General features: G+C 41.2%; 1 protein-coding gene across 2 annotated transcripts in view; it reads right to left on the reverse strand.

Annotated features, from left to right (window-relative positions):
• asrgl1 (asparaginase and isoaspartyl peptidase 1) overlaps nucleotides 1–22,700 on the reverse strand; it is a 142,095-nt gene extending 119,395 nt beyond the window's left edge. The window contains exons 1-5 of one of the 2 annotated variants that reach the window (XM_028820431.2): nucleotides 22,585–22,700; nucleotides 16,218–16,303; nucleotides 12,571–12,770; nucleotides 11,828–11,970; nucleotides 4,710–4,858 (exon numbers count right to left, since the gene is read on the reverse strand). In XM_028820431.2, the coding sequence (XP_028676264.1) occupies nucleotides 4,710–4,858; nucleotides 11,828–11,970; nucleotides 12,571–12,754 (476 nt within the window). In that variant the 5' untranslated portion in view covers nucleotides 12,755–12,770; nucleotides 16,218–16,303; nucleotides 22,585–22,700. The remainder of the gene's footprint in view (nucleotides 1–4,709; nucleotides 4,859–11,827; nucleotides 11,971–12,570; nucleotides 12,771–16,217; nucleotides 16,304–22,584) is intronic. The other variant, XM_028820432.2, reaches the window with a different exon arrangement.
• Nucleotides 22,701–22,823: the final 123 nt, after the last annotated feature.

Below are 22,823 nucleotides of genomic sequence, written 5' to 3' on the forward strand. Positions count from 1 at the left end.
ACCCCAGCAAGAATACAGCGCGAGGCAGGAACAATCCGTGAACGGAGCGCCAGCTCCTTGCTAGCGCTGCGGAACCATGTCCTCACAGGTTTATTTATTAACAATATAGATTATTTAAATTAAGTTAGTTTTATCTGTATAATATAATAAACATATTTCGCTGCATTTCATCTTAAAAATGATATCGTCATCATATGTAAATACGTGCTTTATAAAGTGGCTCAGGTTGTGCAATATTATAACTATCGCAAGTTTACAGTGAGGTGATTGTATTTATAAGTACTAACAGTTCTGCAAGGTGCACTTGATGGACTGATTGAGTACGTTTATAGTTCTTGGGATGAAACTGTTTCTGAACTGCAAGGAAAGGCTCTGAAGCATTTGCCATATGACAGCAGTTCTATAGACAGCATGGCTGAGGCAGCGTGTGCTTGATGCTGTATACCGATAATTCTCTTTCTGATCATCTGCTGTACAGCTGTGATTCCCCACTCAGATATAGTGATATAAATACTCCGAGTGGTGCAGTGAGAGTAATATGGAAAAAGATGATCCGCTGTGGCAACCCCTAATGGGAGCAGCTGAAAGAAGAAGAAGAAGGTGCAGTGAAAGTAACAATGCTAAAGTAGCTATTGTATTTAGAATAGTTTGACCATTCTGTGGACCATTATATTGTTACTGGTTAATTACAATCAGATGCATTCAACTAATAAACAATATGTGGGTAATTTCAGTGTATTTATAAAGCCGCGTCAGGGATTTTGATCTAAAAGAGAAAGGGAAACCACACTGGAACAGTAGCACTGCTTTGACGCTGGGTGCCACCAGTTTGCAAAACCAAGCGGAGAACTTGCGTACGCCAGGGTTGGAGCTACCATAAAAATGTGTGTGGCTTTACACCAAATTTAGGTTTTATACATCGTGATTTGAGTGTGGAAACGCTAGTATACAACATTTTGTACCGTTTATACATGAGGGCCCTGGAGTAGTCCTGTGGGCTGTTTTAGTCTCCATATTACAAAAAAAAAAAAAAAAAAAAATCAGCAGCACTAAAAGTCCAGAGAAAAGCAACCAGATTCTGACCCCAGAGCTGTGAGACATGAGCAGTGAAGGATGACAGAAGGAGATGAACCATTTCAGTTTACGCAAATGGATATTAAGAGGTGACATGACTGAAGTATTCAAACCTACAAGAGCAACTACCTATGGTGCATCAAAGCTGTAAATTTTAAAATGAGTTCTTCAACAAGGACATGGGTGAAACTGGTTAAAGGTCAAATTCACACAAAGAACTCCTGGAATAAGTCACCAAGGATTGTGTCAGTCATTAGTACATTGTGGACCTTTAAAACTCAACTTGATGTTATTTTGTAGAAATAATGAGAACATAATAAACAAGCTTTGTTGGGTGATGCCAAAATTGTTTTGGGGCATATCAGTTAGACACCCATGAGGCTGCAGCATGGGCACAGCTACTCACTGCCTGTAGTTGGTTTTGTCATTTAAAAACCCAGTAACATTTATGTTTTATTTTCTTTTTACCAGTCAGTTATGATGGTTATCAAACTAGTTATTTACCGTATTTTTCGGACCATAAGACGCACCGGACCATAAGACGCACCAGTTTTTAGAGAAGGGAAATGAAGAAAAAAAAGATTCTGATGTCTTAAAACATTTTATGTGCATTAAAACCCAACATCACAGTCATAAACACATGTAATCAACCCTGTAAAGTGAACAGCAGCATTTAGAACCATTATTAACAAATACAGTCAGCAAAAGATAAAATTACTGTAAAACACAATAACGAGAGACTTCAGTAATAAAATAGAATAAAGTTGAACAGTTACGCTCTTTTAGGTTCTGCTTGTTTTATGAGAACCCTAAGAACTCCTCATCGCTAGAGTCAGAATCTAGGCGAGACACTCTTAACTCTTTTAGGGCTAATTTTTTTTTTGTTTCTTTTCTCCCAGGGCTGAATATTTTTCCAAAAACTAACATTTTTTAAAAAAGAACACAAAGCAATTGTTTAACATATCAAATCAACAAAAAATATTTACTTTTGACAAATGTTACTGTCTTGCATGTTGTATGAGCCTGAATTCTCTATGTGTTGTTTTGATGCCTATTTTTCAATTGTCTGTTGCTGCATTTTCTAACATATATTGTTAGTGTGTACTGTAGAGAGACAAGTCACCCATTTGCCATCGTGCCATGCCACTGCCACCAAGTTTTCTGCCTGCATGAAAACCGTATTGTCACCTCTTTTCATCTTCTGAAACTTTATGAACTTTATGTATGGCATTATAGCCTGGCTCACCCCATGGGATTTGCTTCTGTTTATTACAGAAGTGAATAAAACTTTGCAGCAGCACGTACCTAAGCCACCAGGGGACAAAACACGTTTGGACCAATGCTCCCTGAAGTTATATCACCAGTTCTGTCCCATCTCTATTTGTAATGCCACAGCGCGCTTCATCTCGTCTTTCATTGTGGGTTTCCACTTTGAATAACGAGAATGCGATGCAAACGCAGCCCGCGATTCAAAAAAAATCTCTGCCTACCTGTTTGTCTCGTCTGACAGTAGCTGAAAAGCAGCATCAGGAGAGAGCAGCCTGAAGTACAGCAGCTGGTGATCTGTCGTGTCCAACAGCAAGCCATGCCGTCTTGTAAACTCCGGTAGCCATATCGGCTCTCAACGGATCAATGTATGTGTATTTATCCCACGCGAACCTTGCCGTAGATGCATCGGCTGCGCGAAGGCACTCAACTGGCAGCAGATCCGCTCGCGCGGCATCGGCTGGTGTCTGATCAGCTGATGCCTGCTTCTAACTCTCTTGCTTGATCTCCTGATCACTGCCAATAAAGTCCGATTCTGAAAAATCAAGAGTCCGACTCCGCGGTAATGCGCAAAACAACGTCTGCCAAGTGTTTTCTTTTCTGCACTTGCTTCGCTGCCTTTTCACATGTCGGTGCCATCTTGCCTTTGTTTACATTTCGCAACTCACGCACACACAATGTTTATTTGCCGAGTCAACGAGTCTAGCATTCCTCCAAGCACAGAGGGAATGCCTGTGACGTGACAGTGAGATTTGTCGCCATTAACATTAACGCCTTCAACCCCTCCTGTCGACAAAAGTCGACATCCGCTCTAAAAGAGTTAATGCAGCTGACCTTCTCTACACCGTCCTGCTTCAGCTGTTTGGCTCGCCTGTTCAGCTCACTGTTCAGCTACACGTGAGCCTGCTCTCCTGCCTGCTCTCTCTCTCTCTCTGTCTCTCTCTCTCTCTCTCTCTCTCTCCTCTCACTTCTTCTCCCCCTTAACCGGCTCGCGCTTCTCTATATATGCGGGGAGGACATGGCAGCTGCAGCCCATCAGCCACAGGAACAATCATGGATGTGGGCAGTTTCCCACCTGTGCACTTAAGTGAGAAACGCAGACACCGCAGATCGCGGCTCGCAACTGCTACCACGCCCCCTCGCTAAGCTGAGAGCTATACCCACAGCCTGGCTCGTGGCTCGTTACGCGAGCCAATGCTCGCATTTAGATCAGAAATTTTCGCTCATACTTTCCTCGTATTTTGAATTTCTCGTATACAGAGGTGATCGTATCTCGAGGTTCCACTGTATTAGGGTTTCTATTTGTATGCATATTCTTGCGCTTTTACCTTCACTCAGTCATTTCACTTGTCATTTACCTCTATTCGTATTTCACTGGTGTGTGCGGTGGTGGCGCTCGACTCGCAACTCCTGTCCTGCCTCAGCTGGTTTCCCCCACTTCCGGGATTGGAACCAGCGTGAGGCGCACACGTGTTCTCACAGGAGGGAGGTCACATGTGCGCCTCACGCTGGTTCCGATCCCGGAAGCGGGCGGACACCAGCTGAGGCGGATGGGAATCGATGAATGATGATGCATGCAGACTGCAGGATCAAGGAAGGGACCGTCACCGTACACTACACTGTACCAGTTAGAGTCCAGTCCCCTGACTCCAGTGAGCGGTGCGGGCGGGGGCGGGAATGGAGCATTGCAGCCAGCAGGAATGATCATGGAAGCAGGTACGGTACTACTACTACCACGTCTGTACCAGGGCAGCAGCAGCGCCTGACTCCAGTGAGCGGTGCGGGCGGGGGCGGGAATGGAGCATTGCAGCCAGCAGGAATGATCATGGAAGCAGGTACGGTACTACTACTACTACCACAGGGCAGCAGCAGCGCCTGACTCCAGTGAGCGGGGCGGGCGGCCGCGGCGGGAATGGAGCACAGAGCCGGGCAAGTTGAAAATTTTTTTTTTACAGCACATGTTTAGGCTATATTCGGACCATAAGACGCAGGGACTTTTTCCCCCCAATTCTGGGGGGAAAAAAGTGAGTCTTATGGTCCGAAAAATACGGTACATAAAATTGAAAGTAAAATAAATTCAATGTAAACACCATGGACTGGCAAACGGTATGCAACACTGATGTCCATTCACTGCAAAACTTTCAAGCGATGTACCCTTAAATAAAAGTACAAGTAATACGTGACGTGCATTAACTTGAAATCCTGACCGCTGGGGTTCTGATGTAGGGTTTGTCAGGGGGTAGGGGCCATTGCTGCTGTATGTTTCCATTGATGTTTAACTTCATTACTCTCATACAAGTTAAAATCAATGCAACTGTCTTACTGTAATAAAATAAAAGAAGTAAAAAACTCATACAAAAGTTACATACTCTTCACCTGAATCTTCATTAAAATGCCTGGCTTCTTCCCACTTCTTTATGGAATATTCAGTTCTTAGGGACTCCTCCGATACTTCTTTTATACCCATTGCTTTTGCAAATCTGGACGCACCTTCTCCAGCAAGACACACATGGTTTGTCTGTCAGCATAAGTGAAAACAAAACAAAAAACAGACAAATAAATGAAAGTAAAAACCTACTGTCACTTTTTTTTTTTTTTTATTTCTTCAATGTCTAATTTAGGTTAACATATTTTAATACCTGCGGTGGGCTGGCGCCCTGCCAGGATTTGTTTCCTGCCTTGCACCCTGTGTTGGCTGGGATTGGCTCCAGCAGACCCCAGTGACCGTGTAGTTAGGATAGACAGTGCATCCGGAAAGTATTCACAGCGCATCATTTTTTCCACATTTTGTTATGTTACAGCCTTATTCCAAAATGGATTAAATTCATTTTTTTCCTCAGAATTCTACACACAACACCCCATTAATGACAACGTCGAAAACGTTTACTTGAGGTTTTTGCAAATTTATTAAAAATAAAAAAATTGAGAAAGCACAAGTATTCACAGCCTTTGCCGTGAAGCTCAAAATTGAGCTCAGGTGCATCCGGTTTCCCATGAGCATCATTGAGATGTTTCTGCAGCTTAATTGGAGTCCACCTGTGGTAAATTCAGTTGATTGGACATGATTTGGAAAGGCACACACCTGTCTATATAAGGTCCCACAGTTGACAGTTCATGTCAGAGCACAAACCAAGCATAAAGGCATAAACTGTCTGTAGACCTCCGAGACAGGATTGTCTTGAGGCACATATCTGGGGAAGGTTACAGAAAAATTTCTGCTGCTTTGAAGGTCCCAATGAGCACAGTGGCCTCCATCATCCGTAAGTGGAAGAAGTTCGAAACCACCAGGACTCTTCCTAGAGCTGGCCGGCCATCTAAACTGGGCGATCAGGGGAGAAGGGCCTTAGTCAGGGAGGTGACCAAGAACCCGATGGTCACTCTGTCAGAGCTCCAGAGGTCCTCTGTGGAGAGAGGAGAACCTTCCAGAAGGACAACCATCTCTGCAGCAATCCACCAATCAGGACTGTATGGTAGAGTGGCCAGACGGAAGCCACTCATTAGTAAAAGGCACATGGCAGCCCGCCTGGAGTTTGCCAAAAGGCACCAGAAGGACTCTCAGACCATGAGAAAGAAAATTCTCTGGTCTGATGAGACAAAGATTGAACTCTTTGGTGTGAATGGCAGGCGTTACGTTTGGAGGAAACCTGGCACCATCCCTACAGTGAAGCATGGTGGTGGCAGCATCATGCTGTGGGGATGGTTTTCAGCGGCAGGAACTGGGAGACTAGTCAGGATAAAGGGAAAGATGACTGCAGCAATGTACAGAGACATCCTGGATGAAAACCTGCTCCAGAGCGCTCTTGACCTCAGACTGGGGCGACGGTTCATCTTTCAGCAGGACAACGACCCTAAGCACACAGCCAAGATATCAAAGGAGTGGCTTCAGGACAACTCTGTGAATGTCCTTGAGTGGCCCAGCCAGAACCCAAACTTGAATCTGATTGAACATCTCTGGAGAGATCTTAAAATGGCTGTGCACCGACGCTTCCCATCCAACCTGATGGAGCTTGAGAGGTGCTGCAAAGAGGAATGGGCGAAACAGGCCAAGGAAAGGTGTGCCAAGCTTGTGGCATCATATTCAACAAGACTTGAGGCTGTAATTGCTGCCAAAGGTGCATCAACAAAGTACTGAACAAAGGCTGTGAATACTTATGTACATGTGCTTTCTCAATTTTTTTATTTTTAATGAATTTGCAAAAACCTCAAGTAAACTTTTTTCACGTTGTCATTATGGGGTGTTGTGTGCAGAATTCTGAGGGGAAAAAATGAATTTAATCCATTTTGGAATAAGGCTGTAACGTAACAAAATGTGGAAAAAGTGATGCACTGTGAATACTTTTTGGATGCACTGTAACGGGTTGGATAATGGATGGATGGATATTTTAACACATTCACTTCTACAGGTTGGTAAGCATGTTGGCAGGACCCATTTGATCGGTATGATTGGTTTCAAATCAGATTGTGGACATTTAAGCACAAGAAGGAACTTTTTTGTGGAAAAAAAATAGGGTTTATAGGTGGCACAGCGGCACATTCCTGCCACATCAAAAGATCAACATTCTCTTCCATCATCATACGTCATCAATCTCAGCAGCACAGCTCTGGACATGGTCGAATTTCTCCAGTCATGGCTGTCATGATCAGGGTTGTGTCTACTAAAACTAAACATACCTCTTACTCCAACCTATGACATATGACAGCATATGCAGTGAAAAAGTAAAGTTGGAGCATGGCAGTGACATTAGCTTTTACACTGCAAAATAATACTCTCTATTTTCATTAGATGATGGTTTCAGATTAATCCCTATTTGAGATGTAATCTTTGGGTTCAGAAGTGTTGGATTTATTCTTGACACAACTGGGTTTTACGTTTCACATTTTACCACTTAATGCCAGACATTTTAATACTGGAGGACTGCAGTGGGGCGGCACGGTGGCGCAGTGGGTAGCGCTGCTGCCTCGCAGTTGGGAAATCTGGGGACCTGGGTTCGCTTCCCGGGTCCTCCCTGCGTGGAGTTTGCATGTTCTCCCCGTGTCTGCGTGGGTTTCCTCCGGGCGCTCCGGTTTCCTCCCACAGTCCAAAGACATGCAGGTTAGGTGGACTGGCGATTCTAAATTGGCCCTAGTGTGTGCTTGGTGTGTGGGTGTGTTTGTGTGTGTCCTGCGGTGGGTTGGCACCCTGCCCAGGATTGTTTCCTGCCTTGTGCCCTGTGTTGGCTGGGATTGGCTCCAGCAGACCCCCGTGACCCTGTGTTCGGATTCAGCGGGTTGGAAAATGGATGGATGGATGGATGGAGGACTGCAGTGGCTGCAGGATTTTGTTCCTGTTACTTTATTATTAACCTATCAGTGCTGCTAAAGCAGAAAAAGTATATTCCATTTATTTTAGTTGATTTGTATTGTAACTGGAAGGCTGCCATGTTCACTCCAAACAATTTCTTAATTAGAAGACGCATTTTGCTGTTTAAGACACACACATTATTTAATTCTAAGGCTTCTTTGTGCTCTTATTCTGTCACATCAGGTAATTCCAAAACTGTTAGCTCATTTCGAATCTCACTGCTGTTTAGCTAAAAGGAACACTTAAGAGTTCTAAATCTTAAAAAGCAAGTCAATTAAAGGATAAGAATGGCATTTTTTGGGTCAAACTTGTTTCTTCACAATCATGGTATGTATTAACTTGCCACATGAAACTGCATTCTAAAGTGAAGCATATTTTATACATTTTAAAAAAATAACTAGTCGGCCTGTGTGTTTTACAATGAAGCTAATGGGTACCAGGATCCCATTCTACAGATAAGCCTTAAAACTTAACTTGTCAACTTTGAAGTGGCCAAGGTTTCAATTTAGGAAAACATGTCTTCTAAACATGTGGGGCATGTTTATAACAACAAAAATAAATCGTAAATAATACATTTAATCACAGATTCTTGATACTAATTTGTCGAGGAAAGGATGTGATTCTTGCTTGTTTGTCTGCTCGCAGCAGGCACCGTGATTGGAGTTACGACAACTCGCCCTTTGCCAGGCTCTATTCCATTTATAATCGTACTTTGGCTTCTGAAGTTCTGTTTCTTCAGCAGTTATGTTCAGTCATGGCGTGCAACAACAGATGGATGTGTGCTTCATAGGATTACTTTTTTCCTAATCAGCACCTCCTTTTAACCCATTATATTCTGTGTTGTCATTCTACAAAGCCTGCTGAGGGAGATTTACGTCAAGTGGAGGTGAAGTGACAAGAGCACTTTCACTTGAAAAAAATACCAAAAGTATCTTTAAAAATTAAGGCAAAGCAGTCTCTTCCATAAGCAGCAGTAAATGGTTATTAATCTAGAAAATGTCTGGAATACGGAAAAACCTGCTGTCACCAAGACCCTCCAGGGACGAAATTTGACATATATATTCTAACAGGTACCTTATTAGTATTTATATTGTAATTGTTTTGTTTCCTGTACTTGTGACTGTCATTAGCTGTGAGTGGGTACTAAAATGTGGTCAGGTATTCTTTAGTTTAAATATCATGACCATGGAATGGATGCCATGTTTTAACCAGGGTGGGTTGCCTAATTTATGTTTGTTTTCCTTTACTGAACTGTCTGTTTGTAGTAAAGTACCATTTTTCAGACCCTGTGTTAGGCATTTATGTATTTTCTTGTTAATATTGTTCTGTTTATTTATTTATTACCTACTGCCTGTATGTAGGGCAGAGTGGTGGCTCCAAGGCTAGGGATCTGTGGAGGCAATCGGAGGGTTGCCAGTTCAAATTCCATAAGTGACAGAAGTGACTCTACCCCACAGGGCCTTTGAGCAAAGCCCTTAACCTGCAATTGCTTCGTCCTGGGTATCACGTTAACCTGCATCCAGTTCTGCAAGCAGGTCCTCCAACTTACAGGGAAAACTTGGGGGTTGGTGGCAGGACTGGCACTCTAGCCACTGTGAAAAATCTCACACCGTTCTAGTTTGGTGCTGAGGTGTCACCTGCTGCACTCAAGTCCCAATCCAAGTGGTTTGTCGTGCGGTGGGTGAGGCAACAAGCTCTCAATACATGCTCCCAACCTCACTCTCTCTCTCTGTATGTATGTCATGTTCTCCTGTGTTCTTTGAGTCTTGTGGGTGGAACCCTAAGAGGCAGGTCCACCCGATGTCACGATTGAAGGACCGGCCTCGGGGAGTGGATACCTCATTGTCGTTCAATACTCGAAATGAAAAAGACATTTTGTGTTTTCTGGTTCTGGTTTTATTGGTTTTGTGTTTTTTTTTTTTTTTTTTGGTTTCTGACTTCTGGAATGTGAGCTTGGAATTGTTTTTTGTGGGTTGTGCTTCCAGGCATACGTTTTTGTTTCTTTGTCATTTTGTATTCTACTTTGGCTGATTTAAAATAAATTCTTCATTTATAAAGATTCCTTTGCTGGATGTGTCTGTCTAGCCAGAGGTTTACGGTTTCCTTTCCAAAAAAAAGAATTTTTAAATATACTTTGTTGCAGCCAAATTTTCCATTTTTTTCTTTTTTGGTCTGTGTAGGCCAAACCCTAGCTGTTCGAGTTTGGGGTCAGGCTGCCTAGGGTAAGGCCTATTTGTGGGAGGCCAGGGAAGGCACTGACAGTATCATTTTTTTGTTGGGTTCTCAGAAATATGACCTCACCCTTCTAGTACATCTGTACACAAAGATTTACAAGAGCTCCCACACGAGACAACAAAAGAAAATATTAACACAATGTAGCCATATCTTTCCAGGTCCCTATAGCACATCAGGATTCAGCATGAGGTAAATGCATAAGAAAAGAAATTCCATACTCTTATAAAGTTAATTTTAAGCCTTTTAGGGTGGATGTCGACTTTTGTCAACACAACGGTTTAAGGGCAGATGTTGACTAAAGTCAACATTCGGAGCGGAGGGCAAAAAAAAACCATAAATGTCGATAAAACTCAGTTACGCCACAGGCAGACCCTCTTTGCTAGGAGGACTGTTAGACTTGTTGACTTGACGTCAAATCATTGCGTGCATGCGCGTAGCGTAAACAATGTCTAGAATGGCACCGACATCTGGCAACAGAGCAAAGTGAATAAACCATGTAAGATACTCCATGTGTATTATTTATCTATTTATTGCCTATTATTGCTGAATAGGACTTTGACTTATCCAACTCCTATTTTGATGCAAGTGTAGCTGATCTGCCTACACAGACATAGATCTCTGGGAGGCAAGTTGATTACTGGGCTTCATCAAACGAGAGGCATGGTAGTGGACACTATGGATTACCACAGTAGTTAGGGCTGCTGTTTCTCAACTATAGACTTGTGGGTTTGAGTCTCCACTTAGGCTAACAGTATGGTGTGCAGCCCTGAACTGGTCAGAAACTGAATGGACAAACACTTAAAAATAAAGGAGCGGGAGTGGTTCTTCAGAGCAGTGCCATAGGGGAACCATTTGTGGTTCCCAAAAGATGCAGCCACTTGGAAGTTCCAGACAGAACCTTTATTTATTTTGATCCGTAACAGGCTTGATACAGTGGATAACCATAATTACATGGTAACAGATTCGTGAAATACCAGGGACTCATGATTTTTTTTAAATGACTCCGGCTGCATACAATCACACAGGCTAAGTCCAGGTTTTCTTAATTTGTTAGTATCCTGCTACGTAGCCTACTATACATTAAAGATTTTTGCTTTTTTTCAACATATTAGAATTTTTCAAAGCACAAAGAACCCGTCCCAGAATCAAATGGTGCTTTGTCAAGTAATAGTTCTACAAAGAACCACACAACCCAGTAAAGAACCATAAATTGCCTGTGGAAGAATGAAGAATGAATTTATCTTAAAGAAACAGCATAAAGGGTTAATAAACATCAGAAACCTGTTCCGGCATATCAGGACACCAGAAGAAAGTCAAGTGAACAACACAGACAGACATGATACACATAATGCACTGAAAGATGACTAAGAGATGACAAAGAAATCAACAGATATCCTGTGAACAACCAGATTGGATACTTGTAAACACAGACATTTCAAGGGTGATGGCTCAACCCAAATGAAATAAGAAGAACCAGAATATAGTAAAATAGACTTTTAGTCATTTATTATTAATTAGGGTGTAAACCAACAAACTAACCAAAGTAAATGTATGCATTGATTGACACTGTTAGTATCATATTCTTTGTTTTATTAGCTAAATCAGTACTGAACAAGCTAAACGAGCTTTCTTGACCACAATTACATCACACCCACACCAGAAACTGTGCAGCACCAGGCCAAAAGTGGAAAAAAAAAAAAAAAAAAAAAAAAAAAAGGGTAACGTCTACCTTCCCAGGTTACTGGAGTGGTAAGAGTTGCTTTACATACATGAAGTACACGATCTACATTTAACAGCACCCCTGTTACTCTTAAATTCAGGGTATAGAGCATATAAATAAAACATTCCAAACTTACATTGCTGACTCAAAACAAGTATTATTCAACTACTCATACCTTTGTGTTTTCATACCTTTTCCATTACAAGTCTGGAGAGTGCAATGGGATTTGCAATTCTTCTGACTGCAGCAACGGCTCCACAATCCAGCGTTCTTCCATCAACTATAAGGGCATCCATTTCCACATCCTTCAACTCATTCAAAGCAGAACCAAAGCCTAAAAGCAAAGCATTAGTAATGAAATTTTAGGGCAAACAAATTTATGGTGAGAGGGGAACCTGATGTTTATTGAATGTCAAATTAATACGGCAATAAGGTACCGACCAGGAAAAAAACGTCCAAGAACTAAGTAGGCAGACAGTATATCACGTTTCTGTCTTTTAAATCAACAGCAATATCTATTACATATTAAAACACTAAGGCCCGTATGTGCGTCTGGTCCCTATGAACAACCTAATTGGTCAGTTTGGGTTTGGTGACCCAATCAAAAGAGGAAACGTGAATATTAGACACACAAGTAGGAGAAGTAAAGGCTTGGGAGGCACACAGAGTCGCCTTCAAAGACAAGCAGCATAAATGCGGTTAGGATGCAAGCAAGTCGTCTCAAGTGGCAAAGTTTGAATAGCAGACTTTACAAGAACGTGTGAATGAGAGGTTCAGGCACACAAAGATACTGAGGAAAGGCGCTGAAGGCATGCATGTGGCAAGAGTTATTTAATATTTTTGCATTTGTTCTATTAGCGGTCTTCTCTTTTATTAATAACTAGCTACGTTGAAGAGTATAAATCAATACAACAAATGACCAGCAGGTATTTACCAGCGTTATAGATCGGATTGTTTTCCAGGTGAATCACGGCTGCTTCTGCTGCATCAAGAGCACTGCCCCCTTGCTGAAGGACATGGTACCCAGCGAGTGCCGCTTCCTGGACTCCGAGCTTGCAAAATTCTTCACGTGTTAAAGCTTTCCCTGATCCCCCATGAACGACGACAACAGGAACCATTGCAAGAGATTACTAACTGAAATGAAAATTACATCTTAGTTAGTTGGATGTTTTAGATTACTAATGAATTTCAATATAGATACCAACAAACTGAATATTATAATTTTTAAAAATATTTATGCAGATGATGATGATGAATGAATATTAAGTAACAAGTGAACTGAAGAATTTTATATATTAAAAGAAATAAAATTGAAATGTTACTGCTTTGCATTGATTTGTAATTTTCAATTCACAAATTATAATTAGTAGCTTTCCATTTATGTTATATTTTAGCAGCATAAAGTTTAAAGATAATTTTTTTTAAATGTATAGCTTAACAAATTAGCTAATGGCCACTATTCTCATTTATAACTGAGTACTCTTGGAGGTCGTAGAATATGAGAGTTGAAACAAAACTGAGTGCCATTATGAACAAAGCTGCATGTCCTCTCTTTGACACACATACACTAACATTGAACAAATCATTCAGCAGACGTGTGTTAAGAAACACTGCTGGGACTCCTTTATACCAACAGCAACATGTCTGTATACTGGGACTACCAACTCAGACAATTTCACTTTTTAATTTTCTTGCTTTGAAGTCATTCTAGTATGCATTCAGCCCATAGGGTTTTTATATATTTAATTCATATTTACATGGAAATTACTGATACTAATACAAATAAGTGAATCATCTTTAATGGTGGCCCTTTATTTGTGTTTTGCAAAGTTAATTGGTCTGCCAATTCCCTGACAAGGCCGCCTCAGATTCAGAGTGCAGGGAGTTTCTCATGGACAGCTCCTCCTAAAAACATAAACCCCATTTCAAAAGCTCAGATTCTTTTCCTGTAGACCCTACAGTTATATGTCACACCTCTTAATTGCTACTCTCGTTTGCCTATTCTTACATTTGCCTACCATTTGAGACACACCATTCACAACTGTAATGCTCTGGTTCCCAGGACTATGGTCTACTACCTTCTGTTAGTCGTTCCATCAGACTTCTCTCAGGTGCAACAGTAACTGTAGCTAATCTGTTGGGAGTGACCCCCCTCACCTCTCTCTGACCCAGCAGAAGAAGGAACTCGGTTCCCTGCCACCAGTGGTAGAATAGAGCAAACATGCAAGTAGGAAAGCAGGCTTAATAAGTTTTCATCTTTAAACATTACCTAGATAGCTAGTATAGCAATTCACACTATACAAAGCAGATCGTCCTGTAGTTCTGTGAAGCAAATGATTATAAGTAGCACATCCAGTATGTGTGCCAGCATTCGGACAGAAAATTTTGATAGTGACTCTAAGCATTCTTGGTTTGACACTCCTCTCTGATCAGCTCATTTGTCTGAACACATATAGTTATACTTAGTTGTGATCCTGTTCCTGAAATGAATGTTCCTTATGTCAGGGTTCATGTGGTGGGTGCAGAAACATGCTTTATCAGTGCCTTCACTCTAGACCAATGGGTGCAGGCAATTCCCATGGTTAATCCAAACCTGTTTCAGAATTAGTCTGCCTCTCTCCTTCTGGGCCATTCGCCAATGAAAACACTCTGGAACAACTCATCTCCCTGTTAATTTGTTTAGCTGTAGCCTGTTCCTGTCAGTCTGTGGTTTTCCTGTGAGGGATGACTTTTAATGGCTCATGTCCGCCCAAGCACAGAAACCCTTACCAAACCGGTCTGATTCTTGCTTCATCCCCACCGCCATAAATTTCAGATAATGAGTCAGTCCCAACTGGTTAGGCAGACATTGAAGCACAATTAAATAAAACATCCTGAAATGCTATCTCATATTATGTTTGGTTTGTCTTGGTTACAAATAAAAGGCATACAAAACATTGATCAACTTAAAGTATATGCTGGAAATCACTCTTTTTACACTCCACCATGCAAGGTTCTTTGCTCTCTACATTGGGTTTCAACCTAGACCGAGTCACTGGCTGTGTACCATCTGTGTGTTGTCCCCGTACCCACATGGAATCTTCTCAGAGGGCAACATGCGACACCCACCCACATTACACTCAATGGACACTCTGAACTAGCAGAGTATGTGTGTATCTGTGCATATGAGTGTGCCCTGTCATGAACTAGTGCCAGCTTCATGCTGCCAGGACAGGCTCCATCCTCCTGCAACCCTATAGTTGAATTAATGATATTCAGGAAGTCGAAGACTATATAGAAAAACCTGTAGATGTACTGATCTTCAGTGTTTATAGTAGTGAAAAGGCCAATCTGTTGCAATAAAAATATCTACGAAAGCAATTACCAACTCGAACGGTGCAACCATCTCTGACCATAGCAGCAAAATTAATGGATACATGACTAATAATTCAACTAATGTTTAACAAATTGGTGGAGAGGAGCACTTTGGGGACTCCAAAGCCGACTTGATGTTATTTTAGATAATCTAGGTGAATATAATGGGTGAACTTGTTGAGCTGAGTGGCCTGTTGTCATCTCAATTATTCTAATGTTCTGAAAAGTTTCTTAACCGTACAACAATCTGATTAAGTTACACACATTTATACATGTTTATATAGTAAACACGTTTTAGATCTTAATATTACTCTTCATTATTGCTAGTTAAATATCACATTACAAGTGATTTATTCATCATCCATTTATGCTTTGCAGTTGACGTGCATACTCTTCATAAAATCTAACAGCATGGCGAGGTTTGTTGGCTTTCTGACAACACATTTCCTAAGGTTCACCAATGAAGTGAACGAATTACATTTATTCGGCCGACTCCTTTATCCAAAGTGACTTACATCATCTGAGATACAATTGTTGACATTTCAAGTGACTTGCTCAGAGGCGCACAGTGTCAGTGGCGGGATTTGAACCCACATCCTCAGGAAATGAAATATAAAGCCTTAACCACCACACCACACTACCTGCACGATACTGACATGAATTACCAGCTTGAATTGCTGAGCTATAAAGTGCCAGACAGCTGAACGCTTTCATATTCACATATGATGGCGCTACATTTACATGTGAAGACGCTCGTTCAGGTGTTGCTCCTCTGGACCACGAAAACTGACAAACAGCAGTAAACAGCGTTAATTAACTACACTTTTCAAAAATACCCAACCATAAAAAGTTAGTCAAACCAATACAGCAGGCATGGGTATAGTTTGAATAGAAATTGACTGGATAATGTGAAATAAAGGCCTTCTGGGGCTTATAGTTATGATAACATTTGAAGTTTAAATATACATAAATCCCACACCACAGATTCCCTGTCTTAAACGTGGAGGGGCTGCAGGCTTTTTCTAGTTAGAAACCAATCAGTATATTAACAAAACGTGTTATTATGCAGTTCTTTGGCTTGTCAGTGCTTTCTTTCCGTCTTGTCAGACATTTCTAATATTGTTCTTTTTACTTTGTTTTCATATAATACATTTCTGCATTGCCCTACAAACACCCATCCATACATTTCACTTTATGCTCTTCAGTAAATGAATACGTCCCACTTACCAAAAGCAGGTGAAACGAGCCAAGTCTACACTGAAGGGGAGCTGCACAGATGATCACAAGATGACTGCTTTACATGCACCAAGGACCTTCAGGCAAAAAAGCAAAACAACAAAATGATCAGATATGCAAATGCTGTCACTTACAGTTCAGCGAGTCTCGGCTCAAGGCACTTTTTAAAGTTCAGGTTTAGGGCTAACGTCACTCCACGTTCACCTGCTCATCACTTTTGTGGGACACCTCTGGATGTCGGACCGGTGTGCAGCTTCTTATGGGTAACTAACACTGGGATTATTCTTAACAGACAAAAAATTGCAGCATATGCACTTTATGCTGCATTTATGTAAAGTTTATTTTTCTTAGCAACAATAAACTACATATCCATTTTACTGCCACTGTTTTTCAAGTTAGAAAAGATTCCAATGGTGTGGCCAAACCTCTTTAATTAAAGGGGAAGTAAGGTATTTTTCAAGTCGAAGTTATTTCCTCATAAACATGGTATCTATGCATTTGCCACTCTGAAACATGTTCTAAAGTTAAGCTTTTCCTATAAATAAAATAAAAAAAAAAATCTTCCCCTCACTGCTGCTTTACAATAGAGGCTAATGGGGCATCACCGGAAAATAAAAGCTTAAAGATGTACCAATGAAGCAGCAAAAGTTTCGATGCAAGAAAACATCCTTCCGACGCAGTTTGTGACAACAAAAGAGATCTGATAAGAATCATTGTATCGCATATTCCTGGCACTATTTCTCTCGAGGTAATGATATGTGGTAGCTCACACAAGAGGAAACCTAAATATGTAAGTAAATCAGAATAAAATTTAAAAAAATAAAATTGTGAATTTCCCCTTGGGATTAATAAAGTATCTATCTATCTAAAATGAACCATGCAGCAATAAATGTTTATTGTGATTTGGTCTTTCGAGAGGAAAACACGTCCCGGGATGAGTAAGATTACTGTAGTAGAAGACTAAGGCTGAGATGGTGTGCACTGCTGGGCCCCTTTTAAAATGGCTGAACCTCACAGTATTTGTGTTTTTGTTAAAAAAATGACAGGCATAAACTATTTTAGAATGTGTGTATAATCACGAGACGCGGATCAATACTCAACAACCGTCTTAGACATTTTCAGTAAACGTGTATTTTCTGTTCCATTAGCCTGTTTAAAAGCACCAGTGAGGGCAACATGTTTTAAATGTATAGGAAATACTTGCCTTTAAAACACATTTTCGGTTGCAAATGCATATATACCAGGTTTGTGAAGAAATAACTTAGCCGGAAAAATAGCAAACTTACCTTTTGAGCTTGCCTTTAAATTCTAAATTCTTCATTTTTTGTTAAACAAGGTGAGATTCAACCAAAAATAGCTTCAGGAAAGTTGCAGTCAGTGCTGACAGCCGGGAGATCATGGGAGTTGAGGGTGGACTTGGATAAGCAGTTGGTTTCTCCATCAGAGGTCACTTAAACACCATTATGACCAGACACTGTAATGTGGTCTACAGATACCAGATAGGTCCTCATCATCAAACTTACCAACCCCTGGGAGGAGGGACCACCAAGAGCACACGAGTACAAGCACCTCAAGTACTCTGAGTTGGCAGCAGAGTGCAAAGAGGCAGGCTGGGCGACCCAGTAGAAGTCAGATGGAGGGGCTTTGTGGGAAAATCAGTAATCTGGCGGCCTACAGGAATGACTGATACCAACTTACAAAAGCACCAAAAGATAAAGTAACCAGAAACCAAAACAAGCATCCATATGTATTTTAAACGCATATAAAAAGGTAAAGAGAAAAAAATTTGGTCGTGAGCGTCAGTAGGCTTTGCACCCCAGGAACCAAGTTACCCAAACTACTCTAACATTTCAGTAATTATTTATCACTCTGATACTGATCTTTCTGGTCATTAAACAGGTTATTGCGATAGCAATTGACGAGAAGAATTCACATAACTAACTGCAGAATTACGGTACTTGAGGGTTCCTCTAGTGTGCCTCTTTCTCTTGCACGATTTGGCTCAAAAACTACTTAGCACAACATCATCTCATAACAGGCTTAAGTTTCCAGTCTGGAATTTTACTGTCCATCCGTTTTAGCTCTAGACCATCCTCAAGAAACTGTGACACACAGACACACACCCATCATCAAGATCTCAATGTTTTCAGTTATCAGAGGGCCCTAAACCGTTGAGATCTGTTGAAAACTGGAGATCGGAATTTTTGACAAATCTAAAGCTTTCTCTTCTCCCCCATGGATGACAGGTTATGGTGGAGAAGGGTGCAAATCAAAAATTGTCAAAGTATATAATTCAGCTCTATATTTTAAATACTGTATATACTCACGTGCAAGTCGGGTCTCGAAACCTGAAAAAATCAATCATAAAATCAGACCCTACTTATAAGCCCGTTCAAAAATGCGAAAAAAAAATTTTTTTTATTTTTTTTATTTATTTATTTTTTTTTTAACATCTTCTTGCCTCTTCCAGTCTCGCATCAGTTTCTCAGACACCTCTAATTTTGTTGCAGAAGCGCAGTTACCAATTTCTTTCACTACTTCAACGACTTTTAATTTAAAACCAGCTTTGTATTTTCTTCTGATCGAACACTCTATCGTAGATAAGGGACACAAAAAAAAAAAAAAAACACAAATCAGTGCAAAATGTTGTTTCGGAATAGTTCGAGTATTACTGTGTGGTCACCTTGGCACAACAGCGAGAGAGAGAGAGGTTAGGAGCGCACGCTGATACAGTGCATTGCCGCACACACATAGAAAATAAAGGCTGTGTGATCCATGGTTACTCTCTCAGGTGGGCGTTAGCATATCATAATCTTCTGGACCAATGACTTGAGTTTTCCGCATTCGACTTATACAACCAACATTATAAAATACCAGAAATTATACTGTAAAATCAAGTCTCAACTTATCCGCAGGAGAAATTAAACGCAAGTATATACCATAAAAGTAAAGGCAATTATTATAGAATGAAGTACTGCACATAAAACAAAAAGTTTTACAAGAAGTAAACACAATGCAATCAGCATATGGGAAAACACAATGTTCCCACAAATTAGTTATAAACCCAAATTTAATTTACCACGTGTAACACACTGCTCCCTCTAGAGTGTGAAACATCAGTGAACGGTGGCACCAGCTGCCAACCCTGCAGCTGACCTAATGGGTGCTGGCGGAGGTGTGCCTGACAAATGGAGAGCAGGAATAACACCACTTGTACAACGAACTGAATTAATCATTGGATCACAGAAAGTGCCCTGGCTGGTGGCATCACCATTTAGCTTAACAACACAACGCCAAAGGCCAAGAAGTGCCTTCAGAGGAAAATCAAACCACACATCTATTTTATTGAGCTCTTACAACAGAAGTGAACACCATTTCAGCACATGGTCCTCTTATAGTCCATATGTTTACAATGATTTGTGAGAACTGTAAGTTACATGACCCTCTAGGTGTCACACAGACCGTCAGAGGCCGAGATTAAATCTGCAGCCTTGGGTTTCAAGGTCTAGTGCCTTCACCATAGCATCACACTACCGGCCTTTCAGTGTTGCATCTCCTCAAACCTTCAGAGGATCTAACTTAGCTTTAACTGTAGACATTGTAAGATACTTCATTCTTCAGTATTGTAAGCTCTTACGTTCACACAGATCTTTAGCTGCTGTACTTTTCCACAACTGTCCTTGAGTAGGTGCCAAAAGCATCTCAAATAATGGAGCCGCAAACTCTCTTACCATTTCGTATAATTACTGGACTCAAGCAATTCAGGGCTCTGGTGCTACAAGGGAATGTGGACGAGGCGAACACCCTAAACCAATTTTTGAAATGTTTTAATAGATTTTATGATAGTTTCACAGCGAGCACAAATATAATTTCAAGTTGACTGCATCACATAGTAATTTGGAAAAACATTACAATAAACTTTTATTGAATTTGACGAGTTTGAACTCTTAATGGTGCTGACAAGTTTGCACTAGTTTAAACAAGTGAAAAATGTTCTGCTGCCGATTTTCGTTTGTTCTCGGCGTCTGTTGCTTCTCATTTAAGTGTCCAATAATACTCAGCCAGCACTGATGGAGACCACTTGCCCTGATCCTGCTTTTCCATCATTGCAACAGTCTGGTGGAACCTTTCACCATGTTCATCACTGACTGCACCAAGATTAGACATTCAAGTGTGAATGAAGGACGCGAGACTTCAGCAACATGTTGCACTTTATGGTTTTGCATGCTTGTTGCCAAGTAGCTGACAAGAAAATTCTCAACAACATCCTTAAATTAAATGCCTCCCACACTATTTCCTCTGGCCTAACTAGCAGATCTTTAAACCACCTGTCATCGATGACTTTTCTAATTGGCAGACCAAAAAATAAAATGCCATCCTTGGTCTTGGCATCAGTTATTTGTGGAAACATCTGTCTCAAATATAGAAATCCTTCACCTTCCTCGTTCATTGTGTTCACAAAATTTTTCATCAGTCCAAGTTTTATATGAAGACAAGGCAACGAGGCAAAAATCTCTCTGCTGTGTCGACAAGTCAATTATTGTCACACTTTTCTGCCTTTACAAAGCGGACAGTTCTTTTTAATTTAATGAGACACTTTTAGCATGGCTGTCATGTTATCAAATGAAATAACAGGACTTGGGTGTATCTGAGCTGCATTTTAACTGGCAGTGTCACAATGTTTACATCAGCCAGTTCCAGTTGTAGCTGTACTGTATACTTACAAAAGAAAATCACAGAAATAAGTAATTGCAATTAAACGGTACATGATACGAAAATTTAAAGGTGATTATTGTGGTCAGCAGACCAAAATCCATAAGATACACCTAAAAGTGTTCAGGAGGCAAAATCTCCCTTGTCCAGTGTTATCATGCTTGAATAAACCAAAGCAATCAGTCAATAGAACAAAGTGCAAACTCCATACAGCAGGGGTGTCCAACTCCGGTCCTGGTGGGCTGCACTGGCCCACGTCCCTGCAGGTTTTCATTATAACTCTTTTCCCAATCAGTGACCAGTTTTCACTGCTAATTAACTTTCAATAGCCCTGTTTTGAAGGATTCAGTCCTCTGAATTGATGTGTTTCTTCATTAAATGGCAGCCAAACAGAAATGAGATGTGAAACAAGCCAACAGATGACCAGCTAAATTGGAACGTCAGACCCCAGTCAATTTCACTCCAACCAGTTTCTTAATGAGAAGCCAATTCTTGCTGTTAATTAAAGCCATTATTGAATATCATGACTCGTTGCTGTTCTCATTCTACCACAGCAGACTGTTGATTTTCTATTTTTTCTAAGACCACCATCAATATGTTGTGGTAACCTGAGCAGACCAACATGACCAAGACCTTCACCATTCTTTAATTTTCAGGTTAGCTGGTCATGTGGTGGCTTGTTTTGTGTCTCATTATTGTTTGGCTGTCAAGGGGTTCGAGTCATGCCAATTACCACCAAGGCAAAACAAGTTAGTTAGTCAGCAGCAAAAGTGGCTCACTAATTAAGAAGATGGTTAAAATGAGAACCTGCTGCCACTGTGGCCCACCAGGACCAGAGTTGGCCACCCCTGCCATACGGCCGGGGGGGGGGGCTAAACCTTAGTCTACTGAGGTGGGAGGCAGCAGCTCTAACCACTGAATGGCACACTCACTAAATCTATCAAAATAGTACAAAACAAAAACAAGTGCTTCGAAAGGGTCGGACACTAGCTCCACCGATCCTGCTTGGAATCATCAAGAGAAACCTCTCTTTGGGGGTCCAGCATACTGTTTCCACAATGTCTTGTTTAGTATCCTTATAAAGGGATCACTGTAAAATGCGGTTCAGACATAAACGTTGTCTTACGCGTGCATCTGAAATGCATTCAGCACTAAAATGAGACATGAGAAAATATTTTGCATATCTTAAATTTAAAAATGTTGCGCTTGTTTCCACTTAACCCATATAAACTAAATAATCACCGATGATCCTGTAACTTATGCAAACCCTTTTCCGGCGGCAGTCCACTGCAAGGCACATTCACTCAAACTGGAGCCACCAACGAGCCAAACCAGCAGGATTACTGACGGTGTGTCGTACACCTCAGAGTACAAGCGATGCTTGCAAATTGTTGCTTTTTTTATTCTGAATGGAAATTTTCCATGGACTCGACAGGAAAGCTCGAAACGGTCACTTAGGAAAGCTGGTTCCGTCGGCAGCCTCCACTTGCTAGTCTTCGTGTTCTCTGGTATTTCTAAAGTAAAGCTTCGGTTTGGCATCGTTGGGGCACTTCAATACGCTTTATGTGCAAGTAGCACGAACTACGGCGCAAGCATCATTGCACCTACACAACAATAATAATAATACATTTTATTTAATAGGCACCTTTCTTAGCATCACTTCGTCGACACCATTTTCCGTCAACGTTACCCCGGCGCTGCCAATACACACTTACGATCCAAGCTTCCAGCCTCGGTGAACGCGCCCGTGTTAAGTGGTTAGTCGCAGCACCGCGTCCAGAGATATTAATGATTTCCGGGGTTACAAGGAAATTAGATCTCCTGAAGGGTCCGGCTGCAGCCAATACTATGCCTTCCACGCCCCCGGCTTTCCACGCCTCCTGC

Source organism: Erpetoichthys calabaricus, chromosome 15 (genome assembly GCF_900747795.2).
Source record: "Erpetoichthys calabaricus chromosome 15, fErpCal1.3, whole genome shotgun sequence".
Taxonomy (NCBI): Eukaryota; Metazoa; Chordata; class Cladistia; order Polypteriformes; family Polypteridae; genus Erpetoichthys; species Erpetoichthys calabaricus.